This window comes from Leptidea sinapis, chromosome 2 (assembly GCF_905404315.1).
Source record: "Leptidea sinapis chromosome 2, ilLepSina1.1, whole genome shotgun sequence".
Lineage (NCBI taxonomy): Eukaryota > Metazoa > Arthropoda > Insecta > Lepidoptera > Pieridae > Leptidea > Leptidea sinapis.
The window spans coordinates 16874822-16893297 of NC_066266.1; the positions used below are offsets into that span (position 1 = coordinate 16874822).

General features: G+C 43.5%; 2 protein-coding genes across 2 annotated transcripts in view; one reads left to right on the forward strand and one right to left on the reverse strand.

The window, feature by feature from the left end:
- The window catches only part of LOC126973159 (fibroin heavy chain-like), a 79531-nt gene extending 71001 nt beyond the window's left edge, over window positions 1-8530 (forward strand). Inside the window, exons 11-12 of the mRNA XM_050820367.1 lie at window positions 152-5119; window positions 8514-8530. Of these exons, the coding sequence (XP_050676324.1) occupies window positions 152-5119; window positions 8514-8530 (4985 nt within the window). The remainder of the gene's footprint in view (window positions 1-151; window positions 5120-8513) is intronic.
- A 5178-nt stretch (window positions 8531-13708) lies between these two features.
- On the reverse strand, window positions 13709-14835 carry LOC126978100 (zinc finger protein 687a-like). Its single transcript, XM_050826824.1, has one exon. The coding sequence runs from the start codon at window positions 14826-14828 to the stop codon at window positions 14091-14093; it is 738 nt and encodes a 245-aa protein (XP_050682781.1). The 5' UTR covers window positions 14829-14835; the 3' UTR covers window positions 13709-14090.
- Window positions 14836-18476: the final 3641 nt, after the last annotated feature.

An 18476-nucleotide genomic window follows, 5' to 3' on the forward strand; every position in this document is an offset into this window, starting at 1 on the left:
GGTCAAGGAAGTGGCACAGGATCAGGTGCAGGCGCAGGTGCTGGTTTTGGATATGGTCAAGGAAGTGGCACAGGATCAGGTGCAGGCGCAGGTGCAGGTTCTGGACAAGGTCAAGGAAGTGGCGCAGGTGCTGGTTTTGGATATGGTCAAGGAAGTGGCACAGGATCAGGTGCAGGTGCTGGTTCTGGACAAGGTCAAGGAAGTGGCTCAGGATCAGGTGCAGGCGCAGGTTCTGGACAAGGTCAAGGAAATGGCGGAGGATCTGGCGCAGGAACAGGTGCAGGTGCTGGTTCTGGACAAGGTCAAGGAAGTGGCGCAGGATCTAGCGCAGGAACAGGTGCAGGTGCTGGTTCTGGACAAGTTCAAGGAAGTGGCGCAGGATCAGGTGCAGGCGCAGGTGCTGGTTTTGGATATGGTCAAGGAAGTGGCACAGGATCAGGTACAGGCGCAGGTGCAGGTGCTGGTTCTGGACAAGGTCAAGGAAGTGGCTCAGGATCAGGTGCAGGCGCAGGTGCAGGTGCTGGTTCTGGATATGGTCAAGGAAATGGAGGAGGATCAGGTGCAGGCGCAGAGTCTGGTGCAGGAGCAGGATCAGGTGTTGCTTCTGGAAAAGGTCAAGGAAGTGGCGCAGGATCAGGTGCAGGTGCTGGTTCTGGACAAGGTCAAGGAAATGGCGGAGGATCAGGTTATGGACAAGGATCTGGTGCAAGCGCAGGTGCAGGTGCTGGTTCTGGACAAGGTCAAGGAAGTGGCGCAGGATCAGGTGCAGGCGCAGGATCAGGTGCTGGTTTTGGATATGGTCAAGGAAATGGAGGAGGATCAGGTGCAGGCGCAGGGTCTGGTGCAGGAGCAGTATCAGGTGTTGCTTCTGGAAAAGGTCAAGGAAGTGGCGCAGGATCAGGTGCAGGTGCTGGTTCTGGACAAGGTCAAGGAAATGGCGGAGGATCAGGTTATGGACAAGGATCTGGTGCAGGCGCAGGTGCAGGTGCTGGTTCTGGACAAGGTCAAGGAAGTGGCGCAGGATCAGGTGCAGGCGCAGGATCAGGTGCTGGTTTTGGATATGGTCAAGGAAATGGAGGAGGATCAGGTGCAGGCGCAGGGTCTGGTGCAGGAGCAGGATCAGGTGTTGCTTCTGGAAAAGGTCAAGGAAGTGGCGCAGGATCAGGTGCAGGTGCTGGTTCTGGACAAGGTCAAGGAAATGGCGGAGGATCAGGTTATGGACAAGGATCAGGTTATGGACAAGGATCTGGTGCAGGCGCAGGTGCAGGTGCTGGTTTTGGACAAGGTCAAGGAAGTGGCGCAGGATCAGGTGCAGGCGCAGGATCAGGTGCTGGTTTTGGATATGGTCAAGGAAATGGCGGAGGATCAGGTTATGGACAAGGATCAGGTTATGGACAAGGATCAGGTGCAGGCGCAGGATCTGGCGCAGGAACAGGTGCAGGTGCTGGTTCTGGACAAGGTCAAGGAAGTGGCGCAGGATCAGGTGCAGGCGCAGGTGCTGGTTTTGGATATGGTCAAGGAAGTGGCACAGGATCAGGTGCAGGCGCAGGTGCAGGTGCTGGTTCTGGACAAGGTCAAGGAAGTGGCTCAGGATCAGGTGCAGGCGCAGGTGCAGGTGCTGGTTCTGGATATGGTCAAGGAAATGGAGGAGGATCAGGTGCAGGCGCAGGGTCTGGTGCAGGAGCAGGATCAGGTGTTGCTTCTGGAAAAGGTCAAGGAAGTGGCGCAGGATCAGGTGCAGGTGCTGGTTCTGGACAAGGTCAAGGAAATGGCGGAGGATCAGGTTATGGACAAGGATCAGTTTATGGACAAGGATCAGGTGCAGGCGTAGGATCTGGTGCAGGCGCAGGTGCAGGTGCTGGTTCTGGACAAGGTCAAGGAAGTGGCGCAGGATCAGGTGCAGGCGCAGGATCAGGTGCTGGTTTTGGATATGGTCAAGGAAATGGCGGAGGATCAGGTTATGGACAAGGATCAGGTGCAGGCGCAGGATCTGGCGCAGGAACAGGTGCAGGTGCTGGTTCTGGACAAGGTCAAGGAAGTGGCGCAGGATCTGGCGCAGGAACAGGTGCAGGTGCTGGTTCTGGACAAGGTCAAGGAAGTGGCGCAGGATCAGGTGCAGGCGCAGGCGCTGGTTTTGGATATGGTCAAGGAAGTGGCACAGGATCAGGTGCAGGCGCAGGTGCAGGTGCTGGTTCTGGACAAGGTCAAGGAAGTGGCTCAGGATCAGGTGCAGGCGCAGGTTCTGGACAAGGTCAAGGAAATGGCGGAGGATCAGGTTATGGACAAGGATCAGGTGCAGGCGTAGGATCTGGTGCAGGCGCAGGTGCAGGTGCTGGTTCTGGACAAGGTCAAGGAAGTGGCGCAGGATCAGGTGCAGGCGCAGGTGCTGGTTTTGGATATGGTCAAGGAAGTGGCACAGGATCAGGTACAGGCGCAGGTGCAGGTGCTGGTTCTGGACAAGGTCAAGGAAATGGCTCAGGATCAGGTGCAGGTTTTGGATATGGTCAAGGAAGTGGCACAGGATCAGGTACAGGCGCAGGTGCAGGTGTTGCTTCTGGAAAAGGTCAAGGAAGTGGCGCAGGATCAGGTGCAGGTGCTGGTTCTGGACAAGGTCAAGGAAATGGCGGAGGATCAGGTTATGGACAAGGATCAGTTTATGGACAAGGATCAGGTGCAGGCGTAGGATCTGGTGCAGGCGCAGGTGCAGGTGCTGGTTCTGGACAAGGTCAAGGAAGTGGCGCAGGATCAGGTGCAGGCGCAGGATCAGGTGCTGGTTTTGGATATGGTCAAGGAAATGGCGGAGGATCAGGTTATGGACAAGGATCAGGTGCAGGCGCAGGATCTGGCGCAGGAACAGGTGCAGGTGCTGGTTCTGGACAAGGTCAAGGAAGTGGCGCAGGATCTGGCGCAGGAACAGGTGCAGGTGCTGGTTCTGGACAAGGTCAAGGAAGTGGCGCAGGATCAGGTGCAGGCGCAGGCGCTGGTTTTGGATATGGTCAAGGAAGTGGCACAGGATCAGGTGCAGGCGCAGGTGCAGGTGCTGGTTCTGGACAAGGTCAAGGAAGTGGCTCAGGATCAGGTGCAGGCGCAGGTTCTGGACAAGGTCAAGGAAATGGCGGAGGATCAGGTTATGGACAAGGATCAGGTGCAGGCGTAGGATCTGGTGCAGGCGCAGGTGCAGGTGCTGGTTCTGGACAAGGTCAAGGAAGTGGCGCAGGATCAGGTGCAGGCGCAGGTGCTGGTTTTGGATATGGTCAAGGAAGTGGCACAGGATCAGGTACAGGCGCAGGTGCAGGTGCTGGTTCTGGACAAGGTCAAGGAAATGGCTCAGGATCAGGTGCAGGTTTTGGATATGGTCAAGGAAGTGGCACAGGATCAGGTACAGGCGCAGGTGCAGGTGCTGGTTCTGGACAAGGTCAAGGAAGTGGCTCAGGATCAGGTGCAGGCGCAGGTGCAGGTGCTGGTTCTGGATATGGTCAAGGAAATGGAGGAGGATCAGGTGCTGGCGCAGGGTCTGGTGCAGGAGCAGGATCAGGTGTTGCTTCTGGAAAAGGTCAAGGAAGTGGCGCAGGATCAGGTGCAGGTGCTGGTTCTGGACAAGGTCAAGGAAAAGGCGGAGGATCAGGTTATGGACAAGGATCAGGTTATGGACAAGGATCAGGTGCAGGCGTAGGATCTGGTGCAGGCGCAGGTGCTGGTTCTGGACAAGGTCAAGGAAGTGGCGCAGGATCAGGTGCTGGTTTTGGATATGGTCAAGGAAATGGCGGAGGATCAGGTTATGGACAAGGATCAGGTGCAGGCGTAGGATATGGTGCAGGTGCAGGTGCTGGTTCTGGACAAGGTCAAGGAAGTGGCGCAGGATCAGGTGCAGGCGCAGGATCAGGTGCTGGTTTTGGATATGGTCAAGGAAATGGCGGAGGATCTGGTTATGGACAAGGATCTGGTGCAGGCGCAGGTGCAGGTGCTGGTTCTGGACAAGGTCAAGGAAGTGGCGCAGGATCAGGTGCTGGTTTTGGATATGGTCAAGGAAATGGCGGAGGATCAGGTTATGAACAAGGATCAGGTGCAGGCGTAGGATCTGGTGCAGGCGCAGGTGCAGGTGCTGGTTCTGGACAAGGTCAAGGAAGTGGCGCAGGATCAGGTGCAGGCGCAGGATCAGGTGCTGGTTTTGGATATGGTCAAGGAAATGGCGGAGGATCAGGTTATGGACAAGGATCAGGTGCAGGCACAGGATCTGGTGCAGGAGCAGGATCAGGTGCTGGTTTTGGATATGGTCAAGGAAGTGGCACAGGATCAGGTGCAGGCGCAGGTGCTGGTTCTGGACAAGGTCAAGGAAGTGGCACAGGATCAGGTGCAGGCGCAGGATCAGGTGCAGGTGCTGGTTCTGGACAAGGTCAAGGAAGTGGCGCAGGATCAGGTGCAGGATCAGGTGCAGGTGCTGGTTCTGGACAAGGTCAAGGAAATGGCGGAGGATCAGGTTATGGACAAGGATCAAGTGCAGGCGTAGGATCTGGTGCAGGCGCAGGATCAGGTGCTGGTTTTGGATATGGTCAAGGAAATGGCGGAGGATCAGGTTATGGACAAGGATCAGGTGCAGGCACAGGATCTGGTGCAGGCGCAGGATCAGGTGCTGGTTTTGGATATGGTCAAGGAAATGGCGGAGGATCAGGTTATGGACAAGGATCAGGTGCAGGCACAGGATCTGGTGCAGGAGCAGGATCAGGTTCTGGTTTTGGATATGGTCAAGGAAGTGGCACAGGATCAGGTGCAGGCGCAGGTGCTGGTTCTGGAGAAGGTCAAGGAAGTGGCACAGGATCAGGTGCAGGTGCTGGTTCTGGACAAGGTCAAGGAAGTGGCGCAGGATCAGGTGCAGGCGCAGGATCAGGTGCTGGTTTTGGATATGGTCAAGGAAATGGCGGAGGATCAGGTTATGGACAAGGATCAGGTTATGGACAAGGATCAGGTGCAGGCGTAGGATCTGGTGCAGGCGCAGGTGCAGGTGCTGGTTCTGGACAAGGTCAAGGAAGTGGCGCAGGATCAGGTGCAGGCGCAGGATCAGGTGCTGGTTTTGGATATGGACAAGGATCAGGTGCAGGCGCAGGATCTGGTGCAGGAACAGGTGCAGGAACAGGTGCAGGTGCTGGTTCTGGACAAGGTCAAGGAAGTGGCGCAGGATCAGGTGCAGGCGCAGGATCAGGTGCTGGTTTTGGATATGGTCAAGGAAATGGCGGAGGATCAGGTTATGGACAAGGATCAGGTGCAGGCACAGGATCTGGTGCAGGAGCAGGATCAGGTTCTGGTTTTGGATATGGTCAAGGAAGTGGCACAGGATCAGGTGCAGGCGCAGGTGCTGGTTCTGGAGAAGGTCAAGGAAGTGGCACAGGATCAGGTGCAGGCGCAGGTGCTGGTTCTGGACAAGGTCAAGGAAGTGGCACAGGATCAGGTGCAGGCGCAGGATCAGGTGCAGGTGCTGGTTCTGGACAAGGTCAAGGAAGTGGCTCAGGATCAGGTGCAGGCGCAGGATCAGGTGCAGGTGCTGGTTCTGGACAAGGTCAAGGAAGTGGCACAGGATCAGGTGCAGGCGCAGGATCAGGTGCTGGTTTTGGATATGGTCAAGGAAATGGCGGAGGATCAGGTTATGGACAAGGATCAGGTTATGGACAAGGATCAGGTGCAGGCGTAGGATCAGGTGCAGGCGCAGGTGCAGGTGCTGGTTCTGGACAAGGTCAAGGAAGTGGCTCAGGATCAGGCGCAGGTGCAGGTGCAGGTGCTGGTTCTGGACAAGGTCAAGGAAGTGGCGCAGGATCAGGTGCAGGCGCAGGATCAGGTGCTGGTTTTGGATATGGTCAAGGAAATGGCGGAGGATCAGGTTATGGACAAGGATCAGGTTATGGACAAGGATCAGGTGCAGGCGTAGGATCAGGTGCAGGCGCAGGTGCAGGTGCTGGTTCTGGACAAGGTCAAGGAAGTGGCTCAGGATCAGGCGCAGGTGCAGGTGCAGGTGCTGGTTCTGGACAAGGTCAAGGAAGTGGCGCAGGATCAGGTGCAGGCGCAGGATCAGGTGCTGGTTTTGGATATGGTCAAGGAAATGGCGGAGGATCAGGTTATGGACAAGGATCAGGTGCAGGCACAGGATCTGGTGCAGGAGCAGGATCAGGTGCTGGTTCTGGACAAGGTCAAGGAAGTGGCACAGGATCAGGTGCAGGCGCAGGTGCTGGTTCTGGACAAGGTCAAGCAAGTGGCACAGGATCAGGTGCAGGCGCAGGTGCAGGTGCTGGTTCTGGACAAGGTCAAGGAAGTGGCGCAGGATCAGGTGCTGGTTTTGGATATGGTCAAGGAAATGGCGGAGGATCAGGTTATGGACAAGGATCAGGTGCAGGCACAGGATCTGGTGCAGGAGCAGGATCAGGTGCTGGTTCTGGACAAGGTCAAGCAAGTGGCACAGGATCAGGTGCAGGCGCAGGTGCAGGTGCTGGTTCTGGGCAAGGTCAAGGAAGTGGCGCAGGATCAGGTGCAGGCGCAGGTGCTGGTTTTGGATATGGTCAAGGAAATGGCGGAGGATCAGGTTCTGGTTATGGCGAAGGAGAAGGTTCTGGTTCTGATAATGCATTAGGCACCGCCAGTGGTGCTGGATCGAGTATTGAAATCGGTGCAGGTTTAGGGCTGGGAATCACAAAATCCGTGGGAAATTACGGCAAAAGATATTCATCTGCTCTAGGATTTGGTGTTGGTGCTGGTTTAGTATCAGAGAAAAGATATTCAGCGAGCCGTCCAAGCACGGGCTGTTTTACATCTATTCCTCATCGTCTCTAACCCTTCACTTAGCTTTGCAGGATTTGGACCTGAAGGTTCCTTCGACAGTCCTCGCTATATACCAAACAGACAATATATAAAATAAAATAAATGTTTAATCATAAATATATTAATGTGCATTTATCTGTTGTTATTATTTTGATCCACTCTGGCAGTAGTCCTTTCCAAAATGCAATCATATCTAGGTCTTCCAAATATAAATAATACTCTATGGACAGCATATCTTTGAAATAAATAAAAGTATAAGTTATATTACTCCACAGAAGTATTGCAAAATCTATTATTTAATTAAAAAAATTTAAATTTTGAAAGTGAAATTTTCAAACAAAACAAATATTTAAATAAATGATCTAAGATAAAACAGTACAGCAGTGCAAAAAACGTACATTCAATACACCTCTGGAACGCAAAGAACACTTTCTCTCTAAGAAGCTGGAACGACTCTAAATAACTAAAAAGCATAACCTCACCAGAATACCTCACAATCATAGTTTATCGATACTTTTTTAGGTTAAATCTTAGGATCCCGTTGCACGAAATTTGAGGCAAAAAATTTGTAATTCTAATAATAATTAATGCACCCATGAAATTACAAAACCAGGCCGTTAAATTGTAAGAAATGAAGGCAATTTACAATCTAGCGTTAAGTTATAATATCTTGTGTGAAAGTCAGTGATTCAATTTCAAAACTTCTGAATCGATTATAATGAAACATTACAACAATATAGCTTACACATCAGTATAACACATAGGCTTTTATTTTATAAAGGAATAGTATGAAAAAAAGCGTGACATTACGAATAACTCAATATTGCGCTAACCGATTTCGATGATTCTTTTTTTAATTATTATGATTTATGAAAGATGATTTTTTCTTTTGGAAAGCATATTCTTCAAAAGTACTTTCGTGAGTTTGGTTAAGTTCTGATAATGGGATACATGACAAAGTAACGAAACTCTTCAATTCTTAGGAGCAAACTAACGATACCCGGCCGAATCTTTTTATATTTTACTAGCTGACCCAGCACACTCGTGATACAAAAGTAACTGTTGATCGTAGATAGGTGAAAATTTGAAGCTGTATGCATTTTTTAATGCTGACTCATAATCAAACAAATTATAAAAAAATGTCAAAGAATTAAAAAAAAAATCGTGTGGACCACCGTTAACATTTAAGGGGATGATAAATAGATGTTGTCCGATTCTCAGACCTACCCAATATGCACTCAAAATTTCATGAGAATCGGTCAAGCCGTTTCGGAGGAGTTCAATGTTTAACACCATGACACGAGAATTGTATATATTAGATTTTATTTTATTTATTGGAACACCAACAATAGATATACATAACATTTCCTCACACATAATTAAGATTCTACATAGCCTAATAAAAAGGCATAAAATGCATTAATTTTCTCAAAATTTATTCCATTAGAATTCTTTTTGATGACATTTCTAATATACTGACACGAGAGTGGGTCAAGGATTGGAAATAGTACTCAGCTTATAGGAACGAGTCTTTATTTGAGGTTCACTTTTTCTGAACTTGCACTTCGCCGGTCTGCCGCTGTTCCTCTTGTGGGCGGCGGTACCTACAACGCGTCCCACCGCGCCCAACACTAAGTCTCTTCTATCTCCTTCTTCACCTGGATCACTTTCCACTTTTCATTACATCTTCTTCCTTTACACTTTCGAATCAGAACTAGAATTGCCGTAGGCCACGCTTAGTACGGCTTATATACCCCCGGAACTGTTCTATTTTCAAAATGATTCTCCCATTCCATCTTGAAATTTAAATTGTACTAGAAATTTCTTTGAACTATTGTTATCCTGCTTACACATTTTCCATCCTCTTTACTCTGTTCGATTTAATCTTGAACTTACTAGAAATTTCCATTAACTTTACAAACCCGGGTCGACTAAAGTAAACACTTTTCTGCTGATCTACGAGTATTGCTAACGGAGCTGTTGAAATTAACAATAGAGTTGTCAAACGTCATATCGTGCAGCAACGTACATGACTAGAGTTGTCAAACTTCAAGACATTGATAATTTCAACAGCTCCGTCAGCAATACTCGTAGCTTTGGCGTAAAAGTATTTACTTTAGACGCTGTAGGCCCGGGTTCGATACACCTACCAGTGTATGGAATTTTTTGGGTTTTGTAAAGTTAATGGAAATTTCTAGTAAGTTCAGGATCAAATCGAACAGAAAAAAAGGGATGGAAAATGTGTAAGCAGGACAAAAGTAGTTAAAAGAATTTTCTAGTACAATTTAAATTTAAAGATGGAACAGATCCGGGGGTATATAAGCCGTACTAAGCGTGGCTTACGGCAGTTCTAGTTCTGACTCGAAAGTGTAAAGAAGAAGAAGAAAAGAAGAAGTAGTGAAAAGTGGAAGTGTTCCAAGAAGAAGAAGATAGAAGAGACCTAGTGTTCGGTGCAGTGTGACGCGTTGAAGGTACTGCCGCCCACAAGACGAACAGCGGCAGACCGGCAAGTGCGAGTTCAGAAAAAGTGAACGCAAATAAAGACTCGTTCTTAAAGGAACGAGTCTTATTAGGCTTAGTATTATTTCCAATCCCTGACCCACTCTCGTGTCACTATCATCATATTTCAGTCACCTACCGTAATGTCGTTATGGTCAAATAACTGTTGTAGTCGAATATGATGATCAATGGAACTCCTTAACGACTTACAGCGAGGGTGCGATCTGTGGCAGAATTTCTAACTGTCTATAATCCAATTGTAATGCGCTTAAGTTCATTGCTGCATTGTAAAATTTAGTACGTCTACACATATATAGGCAAATTTATTAGTTAGTGTAGTTCAAATTATCTAAAAATAAAACAAAAAAACAACCGACTTCAAAACCACTATTCCAAAATAATAGAAGCACTACAAAGTATGAAAATAATTGCGTATTCTTTTTACAATCTAATTAATTAATATAATTCTAGTTACGATTATTGAAATTTTCGGAGTCGGTGTCAGCCAAGGTAGGTTTGAAACTACATATTATATAGTTATAGATGGGATGTGCTTTAGTCGCACGCGTGACGAGAGGAGGCGAGAGGCGATAACGAGGCCGCGGCGAGAGGAAACCGATTCCAAAATTTAATTAATTAGATAGTATAAAAATCTGCATTTATTCATACTTTTCAGTGCATAGTTAGTTTAGTTTCCATCATTCGCACGACACGCCACAAGTTAGGATATCATCCCCGCCATTTGGATGTGTGGCGGTCCTCCACAGTGCGGTTTTCATCTAGCTTTCTTCCAGGTACTACAAAGCTGTGGAATGAACTTCCTTGTGCGATGTTTCCGGGACGATACGACATGGTTACCTTCAAAAAAAACGCGTACACCTTCCTTAAAGGCCGGCAACGCTCCTGTGATTCCTCTGGTGTTGCAAGAGATTGGGGATGGCGGTCAGAATGTCTGAAGATTTTTAACCAGTGTGTGTTACCAGTGATACGGAAAGCAAGCGTGGTCGCTAACTATGGGCCTGATGAGAGAGCTCATGGTCGTTCATGGGGCAATAGAGAGCCAAATGATTGCAATTTTGAAATGGCAGATAAAGGCAGTAAAGCATGGGGCAGTAAAGTCCTAGAATGGCGGCCATGTACGATCTGGTTAAGATCACCGGAGGTCGAGGGCAGTGCAGGACCGATCGTCGTGGAAATATTTGGGGTGGGCCTTCGTCCAGCACTGAACGTCTTCCAGATGATATGATGGTACTTTATTACGTTATAATTACGCCTTAATCAGTATATTTGATGATATTTTTATATTGAGCAAGACATAAATTTTTAAAAATCAGTGGGAGAATCATTTTGAAAATAGAACAGATCCGGGGGTATATAAGCCGTACTAAGCGTGGCCTACGGCAGTTCTAGTTCTGACTCGAAAGTGTTAAGGAAGAAGAAGAAGAAAAGAAGAAATAGTGAAAAGTGGAAGTCTTCCAAGAAGAAGAAGATAGAAGACTTAAGTGTTCGGTGCAGTGTGACGCGTTGAAGGTACCGCCGCCCACAAGAGGAACAGCGGCAGACCGGCGTAGTGCAAGTTCGAAAAAAAAGTGAACGCAAATAAAGACTCGTTCCTATAAGCGGAGTATAATAATATATAGAAAACAATGAACTATGAAGTCATAGTAATGTGTTGGATGTTTTCGACAGCTGTTGATATTCTATATTTATATAGCAATGTTCGTTATTGAATAAAAAATAATTATATCATAATATATGGCATATTCCCTTTACTCAGAACTAGTATTTTATTACCACAAAAAAAGTTCGGTCAATATAGACTATTTAACATATTTTTTTTAATGCACAGTAACAGAATTCTTACACATTAGACATTTCACAAATCCTACCTTATATTATACACTTTAATAATAACTTACAACATAAAAATACCACGTGCCGTTATATTAACATAATAGGTTCGCAGTCGACAAAAAGGAGCTAGGAATGTTAAGTTTGCTTAGCGATTTATAATCAAATTAGTGAACTGTATTAAAAAATTTCAATCACTTACTATTTTCGTGGGATAACTTTTTGAAATTATGTTAAGTATCAGTTTTTTTTAGTATTTTAAAACAGTTTTTTTATAATAATTAATACACAGTTGGACGAGTAGACAATATAATATAGGCACATTATATACAATTGAGTTATGATGCTCCTCGTTATGAAACTTAATAAATATAGCACTAGTGTTAAAGTTAATTTACTACCTACGGTAGGCAGTATACGAAGCAAGCAGCGTTTCATACAACTTATATCGTACTGTCGGACTAAAGCACTATAACTTCTAGTTAGATATACAGTTCCTACCTTGCTAGAAAACTAATGCACGCCCCTGATATTTAAAGTCTTCGCTTCTCGGTTCTCATTCTAATCTACGTACTCATAAATGGAGGGACGTTTTTTGGACTCCTTAAGAATCGATTTTCATATAAGGCGCACGGTATAAGAAAAATATGGAAAGTAAAACCTACTCATCAAATAGGATAGTAACGTTTTTGATGCGCATCATTTCTCGCGCACCTTTCACTTTTCAGTTGTGTGTGTGTGTGTGTAACCAGCATACACAGTAAACTGCGTGATAGCTTATGCATGTAGTATAATACACCTATTAGGATGTGCCAAAATGTAACTTCCTTAATGGACCTTTTAAAATTGGAATTTTGAGTTCCGCTTGTAACAGGAGTTGTGTTTGCGCATATCCTAACATATTTTGAGCGTTAAGGATTTATTTTTTTATACGCTTTTATTAGCTTCTGCTGTATGTCTGTTTGTAACCGACTCCATTGGGCTTGATGTTGCTCAGTACCGTTCAAAGAATGATTGCGTTCTGAGGAGTAAACTCCAGTCGCGCGTCGGAGCTGACACACACACTTTTTCTATACGGTAACACTGGATCGGAATATTATTATATCAAAAGAAGCATCGTATTTAAAGTATCGCTGTATTAACGCACCGTAGTAAAGGTGTTAGTATAGTATTATTTAACGGGAACCTATATTTTATGACTTTGAAATACATACACACTCGCAATGCAAAGAATACAGTCAATGACATTGCATTACATATTATGACAATTCATATAAGGAGCGGACGCTGGATACTAAAATTGTTTGGCAAAACAACGTTTCCTGGGTCGCCACTTGGTATGAAATAAAATAAGCAATTAATTGTTGAACAAATTTCCCTAAAAACAAACAAAGGGTATGTTCCGATATGCACTCCGAGCACTGCACAGTGCTATCACTTGTAGAAAAATTCGTTCCGTTATGGACTGCCAGTATACTGCCACAGTACCATAGGGAAATAAATGACGTCATAAATCGCCGGCATATTCTACTGTGAGCACTGGCGTTTTCGAGGTAAGGTACTCGCAGTACTTTGATCACGTGATCATTCAAAACCACTAGAGTGCCTAACGTTTTATAAACAATACCTACAGTATAATCCCAAATATTTTTAATTTGACAGTACTCCAACAACAGTTTTTTTAATAAACTAGAAAACGTTAATACACTCATTTGAATGCTCCGTCATAAAATGCGGCTCACAGTACACGGGATTGCGTTCCGTTTCAAATAGTAACCAATATAACTAAGTGGCTATAAAGGAATGGCTTCACAGTATACTAAATTGACGTCACACTGTACGGTGGAGTGTATATCGGAACATACCCATAGATTGCATACATCACCGCATTACGTAATTACTCCGCCAGTTAAGCGCAAGGGGCGACAGATCCGTATGACCGCCGTCCCCCTCCCTACTTTCCTCGCGATCAGCATGTAATCCATGCTTCCACGCGGTGATCATACCTTGCGTAATAAATTACCTAAAACTTTCGGTTGAATTTACTAAGAATTGATATTTAGTAATTGTAATGTTTTTTTTTTTCATATAATAATAATAAAGGTGTTTTATTTCGTATTAAAAAACAATTACCATTTGAAAAACTTAAGAATGTAAACCTATAAACTATAAAATGTCTCTTAGTTCGGCGTGCCGGTTGGCAAAGGCCTTCTCGAACGACTTCCACTCTTGTGTGTTTCGTGCAACTCTTATCCAGTTAGGTCCTGCTGTCAATTTTATTCCATCTTCCACCTTGTGTGCTGTCTTCCTCGTTTTCTCTTGGGTACCATTCTGTAACTCTTTAGCTCTATTTCCCCACTTTATCCGCACCATGTGTCCTCCCCATCTCCATCTTTGTCGGTAGATTCGTTTGAGTATGTCGGTAAGTTATTTTCCTTATCAGTGTTTCTAATCTTATCCTGTAGTTTATAACCTGCAATTCCAACTTCATTGCTCACTATGTTACGTTTTGCAAGTTTTTCTCTCAACGCTTTGGTTAAGGTCCAATTCTTATTCTTAGTCAAATATTGCGTACTTGAGTATAGCTAGAGTCTCTATGCTATTTCACACATTTAAACCTATCTACAAATTAAGCTTAACTTTACCAGTGAAGGGCTTTGCACATGATGCCAGCTAGATTATTGGTACTTGGTCATGAAGCAGTAATGTGTAAGAATTATTGTGTTTCGGTCTGAAGGGCGCCGTAGCTAGCGAAATTACTACGCAAATGAGACTTAACATCTTATGTCTCAAGGTGACGAGTCCAATTGTAGTGCCATTCAGAGTTTTTGGGTTTTTCAAGAAGTAATGGACACAGTGTATTAATTACCATCATCATCTGAGCGTCCTGCTCACCTCATCCCTTATTGTCATAAAAGCTGTAGTACTCTTAATCTACCCTATCGTGTGACACCGTGTCCGTCTTTCATTTTAAACACATGATGTTTCAGCAGTATCTTATTAAGGAACACCTCCCCGCATAAACAGCGGTGGTTAATCACCTCCTTCTCCGCACAGATATTGTGTTCAACGGACACATGCTTCATCATACAATCCTCCTCCGTCCCAATTTCTCTACACAACACACAAATATGAACACCGTTTGTTAACACCAGACCACGAAACCCACAGATCTTATTCAACACTAAATCCTTCACTGGAGCCATGAAACACTTCTTGTAATACGCATAGAATACTTTATTTGTACTTTTGTGCTTGGTTATAATGTGGTGCTTGAACAGAAGGTCACTCTTCGCTTCGTATTGACACATCGTGCATAAAAGATATTTGGGATGTTTTTTCGCGTGCTCTATCAAATGAGGTCTGTCTTTGCATTTTGTGTAGCATATCCGGCAAGCTGACACACTTTGGACATTATGCGTTTGAAAATGAAACCATACCGCCCTGAGTTTGATTTTTTTCAGACATATCGGGCATTCGACTTGATTACTTGGATTTTGATTGTCGAGCCGTATGTGGGAGTATTTTATGTGGACGAGAAGCATCTGCTTGTGGAAGAATATCTGGTTGCAAATATCGCAGATGAAGATCTCTCGCTCAACTCGGATCGCGTCTTCGGAACTATGCAGATGAATAACTTTGTAATGTTTCAGCATTTCTTCTTGGCTCCTGTGCATTTTGAAACACACCTGGAAGCAAACATATTTACTGTAAACCTTAAGGTTTTAAATTTCGCAGGACTAACGAGCATACGGGTCACCTGGTGTTAAGTGATCACCGTCCACCACATTTTCTTAGAAGGTGTAAGCGCTTATTTTGAAGGTACCCATGTCGTATCGTCCCGGAAACACCGCACAAGGAAACTCATTCCACAGCTTTGTAGTACGTGGAGGAAAACCGCACTGTGGAATACCGCCACACATTCCGATGGTGGGGATGATATCCTAATTCGTGGCGTGTCATGCGAAGGTGGAATTCAGCGGCAGGAATCAGGTTAAACAGCTCTTCGAAACACTTCCCATGATAAATGCGGTAGAAGACACACAATGAAGCGACGTCTCTACGCAACGCCAAGTGATCCAGCCGATCACAGAGCACTCGGTCCCCGACAATTCGAGTTGCTCTGCGTTGCACGCAGTCAAATGGATCGAGCTGATACTGGGGTCCACCAGACCTTTGCTAGACCAGAGCTTTGTAGAGCGCTAGAATGTGAGCTGGCTTGAAGTATTGCCGTGCTTTATTAATGACGCCCAGCTTCTTTGAGGCCAATTTGGCTTTGCTTCCACATGACCACGGAATTGGCAATCGCTCGAGATTTCGAGACCCAGTATTCCGATACTGGGCAAGGCTTTGAGAGAAGTGTTGTCGAAGAGCAGTGATAGGACAAATTGTGTTTTTAAGAATAATAAAATACAGTGAAATCATTGGGAGGCTTTTTAGGGCAGTATGCTAGTTAAGTTAGTTTAACTGCTGTGGAACTCAGCAGTCTTTTTTTTACGCTGAAGAAATAATAATAAACTTTTATTGAAGTAGGCGTAACTTTGCGAAAATCCATAATTATCCAAATGTTTTGGGTTTTCTTTAGTATTGGCAGAATTAACACTAAAGAAAACTCAATACATTTGGATAATTATAAACTTACTTAGCATAGTTACCCTTCAGCAACAAAGGTCATAATTTATAATACAAATAACAAAAAACAACTGACTTCAAAAAAACTACTCCAAAACAATAGATATAATATGATATGAAAAATATGGGAGTGCAGGAAGAAGTGAAAACCTGAACATTAACATTGTGCATTTTTTAATATTTTGGAATGGTTAGGGAATAATAATTGTGCACGAATTGCTTTATTTATTAGATTAAAAGTACTTGCATTTATGTGGTTGAATACAATATAAATTTTTTGCGCCATCAAATCTAACACTTCAGAACTATTAAAATTATTTAACATTAAAAAGTTCTTTCAGAAAAATCAACTTTCATACATAATCTTATATATAAAATTCTCGTGTCACAATGTTCGTTCCCGTACTCCTCCGAAACGGCTTGACCGATTCTCATGAAATTTTGTGAGCATATTGAGTGGGTCTGAGAATCGGCCAACATCTATTTTTCATACCCCTAACTAATAAGGGTTGTTCACCCTTAAATTTTTTTTTTTTTAATTTTTGGACGAAATTTTTTGTTTTTATTTTTTTATAATGTGGCATTAAAAAATACATACAACTTCAAATTTTCACACATCTACGATCAACAGTTACTTTTGTATCGCGATTTTAATATCGGCAATACAACGTTTGCTGGGTCAGCTAGTAAACTGTAAAAATATATCACGGCTGAGATTAGATCCACCTCGCTGTGTTTCGGCCACTGGTCCAACGAACATATGATAATCAGGTGGAAATAGCCGAACTATAATTAGTTACAAGTATCAATCTTTCATTAACATTTCAAAGACTGTCTTATGAATTTCCGATCAGATCACATGTCCAGACCTGAGTTTCACATTATATACCAATCCCAAGAAAAGTGCTCAACACCTCTAAAGATGTTTTCACTTCAAAAATAGTTATAAATTTTCCAAAATCCAATTTTAAGTTACAATTATTGTAGTTTCTAGTAATACTTAAAACACATATTACTATACTAAAAGTAAATAAATAAAATATAATATATGTCGCAGATATATTGTCAAAGCCATGATATTACAATTACACTAGTGATATTATATTTAAACGGTAGATTGTCAATCAACTTCATTTCATACAGTTTAACAGCCTGATTTTAGTGACATTGTAATGTCACGGGTATTGGTAAACTAACAACCAATAAAATTGTCAAGATAAGATCTTGCCTTACAATTTCACTATAGCGTACCCGTCGGGCTCTAGGCGGTACCAACTCAGAGAAACCATGAGTAAAGCCATTTCATACACATAAAGTTTACTTAATTCTGTGCTACATTTCAATTCAAATCTGCTATTGGCTTTTGCACATCCTTGTTAACATCAGGAGGGCCATTTACTTGGTCTATCACTTAATAAAAAATAAAACCAACAGATACATCGGATCCCTTGTGTACACATATTTACAAGTATTTTACAAGCAATTCTTCTATCTGAGAAGTGTAGTTGATAATTTAAAAGAAATAAAAATTGTGTGTGTACAAAGTACACATGTCAGAAGTGAAACCTGCATTGTGCATGAACCTTTAAACTGCATATGAAGTCCTGGTACATGTTGCTAGGATGACACATGATTTCAACCGCTATGAAAGACATTACTAACACCGCTACCATATTTATGTTCTCCTGGTATCTATGCAGTTATAAGTTGTGCATATGACATAAGAATATATTAAGGTATACCTACTCGCGTCATACATAAAAATAAAATAGTATGCATATTTCTGTCTCATTCTTTGCCAGCTTCATCCTACACATTTTTGTATTTCTGTCTCTTACCTGTCGTTTTTTCCGTTGCATCTGGTTTGAAATTACAATTATTCTAAAGAAGTTTCACTTCAATACCTGCCTTTCTTTAGCCCCCTTAAACTAAGGGGGCTAAAGAAAGGCAGGTATTATTTCTTCTCAGATTTAAGGCAAAGTCCATTTTACCAAATTGATGTTGCACCCGTTATCTTTCAAATGTCTGATAGATAAGTATTCACTGACTATTTTCTTCTGTTGTGGACCTATTTTTTGGTCAATAACCAAAGTTTCAAATTCTTTAGAGTCTATTCTCAAGATGGCACACACAAAATTTTAATTCCTTCAAAGAGGCATGTAGGTTTCCTTTGAAATAAAATGATGAATGTTGACTATACATTAATTTAGATATTTATAATTATATATATTTATATTTATTTACAAAATAAATATAAAATATCATTTACTAAATAATAAAAATCTTATTTTTAAGTTGTTATAATCATTCAAATCTCACTTTTTTTAGCACACTTAGAACATTGTTTTTAAAATTGGACAAGATTTCTTTAAAAATATCTAAGTGAGCAAGTTTTCCATTGATAAGTCAACATGTCCGCTTTATATAACTATTTCCAGCATAGCATGTCCTACTTTTTTTTAACTACGAGCAAGGGTTTACTTCAACAAGTATGCATGTTTCTTTTGGGAACTTATATTATTCAGCATAGCTGGAGTACCTAGAATTACTATTATGAAATGGAGAGGGGATCAAACCAGTGCCAATCATAAAATGTAAAAAGCCTTAACCTTTGCTCTATCAACACACACAACCACTTATCTCTCTTTTTCTACACATGTTGCTTCATTATTTTTTTTAAAGTAGAACTATCT